At 34.5% G+C, this 3,415-nt stretch overlaps 1 protein-coding gene across 1 annotated transcript; it reads right to left on the bottom strand.

Annotated features, from left to right (window-relative positions):
- Positions 1-1,646: 1,646 nt before the first annotated feature.
- Positions 1,647-3,259, bottom strand: LOC119665271 (bromodomain-containing protein DDB_G0280777-like; the record flags this gene model as incomplete). Its single annotated transcript, XM_038074548.1, has 2 exons — positions 2,665-3,259; positions 1,647-2,502 (listed from the first exon to the last, which is right to left on the bottom strand). Coding segments are annotated over exons 1-2 (1,451 nt in total), but the record flags the coding sequence as incomplete, so codon positions are not given.
- Positions 3,260-3,415: the final 156 nt, after the last annotated feature.

Raw genomic sequence — 3,415 nt, 5'->3', positions numbered from 1 at the left:
TTACAAGATTCAATTTTTTAAATGTTCACAATTTATAGATAAAAGTTTCAATAATTCGATATTATCAAATTTATAATTTCTGTGTACAAAATTTTAAATTATACGTAATTTTTATTTTTACTTAACGTTGACTTTGGTTACAAGTTTCAATTTTTAAATGTTCATAATTTATTAATAAAATTTTCAATAATTCGATATTATCAAATTTATAATTTCTGTGTACAAAATTTTAAATTATACGTAATTTTTATTTTTACTTAACTTTGACTTTGATTACCAGATTCAATTTGCTTTGACTTTGGTCAAAAAAATTCAATTTTTTTAAATGTTTACAATTTATAACTAAAATTTTCTCTATATTTCGATTTTAACAAATATATAATTTCTGTGTACAAAATTTTAAATTTTACGTACTTTTTATTTTCACTTAACTTTGACTTTGGTTACAAGATTCAATTTTTAAATGTTCACAATTTATAGATAAAAGTTTCAATATTTCGATATTATCAAATTTATAATTTCTGTGTACAAGATTTTAATTTGTGCGTACTTTTTATTTTTACTTAACTTTGACTTTGGTTACAAGTTTCAATTTTTAAATGTTCATAATTTATTAATAAAATTTTCTATATTTCGATATTATCAAATTTATAATTTCTGTGTACAAAATTTTAAATTATACGTAATTTTTATTTTTACTTAACTTTGACTTTGGTTACCAGATTCAATTTTTTAAATGTTCACAATTTGTCAATAAAATTTTCAATATATATAATCTCTATGTATAATTTTTTTTAACAAAATATTCTCACTAAGTTTGAAGAGTCACTCATATTTCACTGGTGACACCGCCGTCTTAGTCACGTACTTTTTAGCTGCAACGGAAACCAGAGCCAGGAGTCTTTCTTCCGCGGTAGAACAAACAAGAGACCTTCTTCTTGGTGAACGCTCCTTTTATCCCCTCCATGGTCAACGGTGTCAGCTGAAAAAACGTTAAAGTTTGTTGACCCAACATTAAAGCTCCTTTTCTGTACCGCACTGAGCGAAAGTTTAGTTTCACGGCGAATTTACATTTCTTTGAGTACCTTTTATAAGTGGTTTTTGTCTGAGTTGTGATCCACTTCTACACCTTTTCTGCACAAAGCTTTCTTCGTTTGACAGGTCTCTTTACTATTATTTTGTTTTGCTCTCGTTTGTTTGTTAGCAATGTGTTGTGCCGGTGAACGTGTGTATTTAATTCTATTAATTAGAAAATTATTTTAAAATGATTTTATTTTCCAATAAAGTTCCAGCAAAATAGGACACCCAACGATAGCTCAAGATATGTGTCTTATTTATTCAAAAATTGTTCACGCACTAACCAAGGATTTTCATACAATTTTAAGATTTGTCAAATTCAAAGTCACGTTGTTGGTGGCAGAGGATTGGGGTGAGTTGGTTTAACTTAATGTTTTTATAAGTATTTAACAATTTTTATTACAGGAACCTTCGAGTGAGTGTTACTTGTTGTGTGTTAGGTGGTCGTGTTGTGTTTAGTAGACAGCTATACCCACGACGTTGTAACGATCAAATTTTTGGTTGACAAAATTTTGGCCGTTACACTCCCTCCTTTCTTTCGGGAAACGTGATTTGCCCTGAACCATTACCTGCCAGCGTGATTTCTGTGACGTTGCTTTGGACTCTTATATATTTTATAGAAGTCGTGTTGCTCTTTGATGTGGTGATCGTCTTGTTGAAATACACTTCGATGTTTCACTTGTTGCTGTCGACTTTGAATACTAGGTGGATTTTTCGATGCGTGATACTCGTAACATACTCCTACTTGTTTTAGAAGGCGGATTGTTTTTTCCTTTTGCTGTGGTAGTTGTGTTAATGGTAATGATTGGGTAAGACTAAGTATTTCATCATATATTTGACCTTTTGTTGAATTCGTTTTGATAATTTTATCCTTTTGCTTCCATGGTATTAGCGAAGTCTTTGACGGTGGTTGTTCTTGCGAGATGTTAAACACTTCTTGTACTGCGTGCTCTGGGGTATCTAGTAGCTGTTTTCCATCTGGACCTGGCGGTACATTGATAGGGCTTGCACTTCGGTGTCGTTGTACTTCTTCCATGCTACTAGGTCTTGAATCTTGCTGTTGTGCCACGTGCTCATGTATATCTAGCTGTTGACCAAATTCTGCTGGCATTTCGTTGAATTTAGGATTTGGTTGTCGTGGTATTTCTGGTATTTGTTTTTTGATATGTTTTAGATCTTGGTGCTGTGCTGCTTGTTCTTGTGTAGCTTGATGTTGTTTTACATCAGGTGCTACCATGATGGGACTTGGATCTCGGTGTCGTTGCGCCTTTTGTACACTATTAGGTCTTGGATCTTGTTGCTGCGTTACTTGCTTCATTTGAACTTGTAATATTTCCTGTTTTTGTATGACTCGTGGTTGACAATACTCTGCTGACATTTCTTTGACTTTAGGACTTTGTTCTTGTTGTACTTCTGGTATTTGCACTTTGATAGGTCTCGAATGATGCTCTTGTTGCATTTGTTTCAATTGAACTTGCAATGTTTCTTGATTTCGTATTACTCGCTGGTTATTAAACTCTGTTGACATTTCTTTGACTTTAGGACTTTGTTCTTGTTGTATTTCTGGTATTTGCAGCCTGATTGAACTCGGATCTTGCTCTTGTTGCATTTGTTTCAATTGGACTTGTAATGGTTCTTGCTCTTGTGGAACTCGCTGTTGCTTAATTATTTTTGGATTTTCTGGGATTAGTTTGCGATCTTGCGGTGATACATGATGTTGTTCCGCGTCATTTCGATGTCGCACGCTTTGTGTTGATATGCTTGCTGCAGTAGTTGAAGTAAAAATTCTAGACGTTTCTGCAGGTGTTTGCTTGGCGATTGGCTGGTGTTGCTGCTGGCTGCGGAAAGGTGACTTGGAGACTGGACTATGAATGACTTTATCACATTTCGGTGTATTGGCTATGCGTCTCATGGTCTTCTGTATTATCAGCGGTCGTGCACATTCCACTGCTACGCGCCCGAAGATTACCTCGCTATCTCGTGCTCGACTTACTTCATTCTGCTCTTCGCGTAGTTCTTCGAAGTCCTCAGCTAGTGCTATTAATTCCTTTAGACAAGTGAAATTCCGACGTTTGATGTATACTTGGTACTCTGTGCTCATGTTGCGATATACTCGTTCTAATTGTGACTCTTGATTTAAACCTGCGTGTCGCATTAGTTTTTGTAGTTCCAAAAGATACATTTTAAACGTCTCTCCTGGTTTCTGTAATCGATTTCTCAGTTCGTCCTCCAATCGCTCGAAATATTGATGTGGTAGAAAGAATTTCAGAAAATCTCTCTTGAACGCTTCCCAGTGATTCCAGTCTTTCTTATTGTATCTAAACCACACCAAACCTTC

The sequence above is a fragment of the Teleopsis dalmanni genome, unplaced genomic scaffold (genome assembly GCF_002237135.1).
Source record: "Teleopsis dalmanni isolate 2A unplaced genomic scaffold, ASM223713v2 unscaffolded_contig_4279, whole genome shotgun sequence".
NCBI classification, from domain to species: Eukaryota; Metazoa; Arthropoda; class Insecta; order Diptera; family Diopsidae; genus Teleopsis; species Teleopsis dalmanni.
Note: the sequence above shows the minus strand (reverse complement) of the source record. Positions and strands in the feature narration are given on the sequence as shown.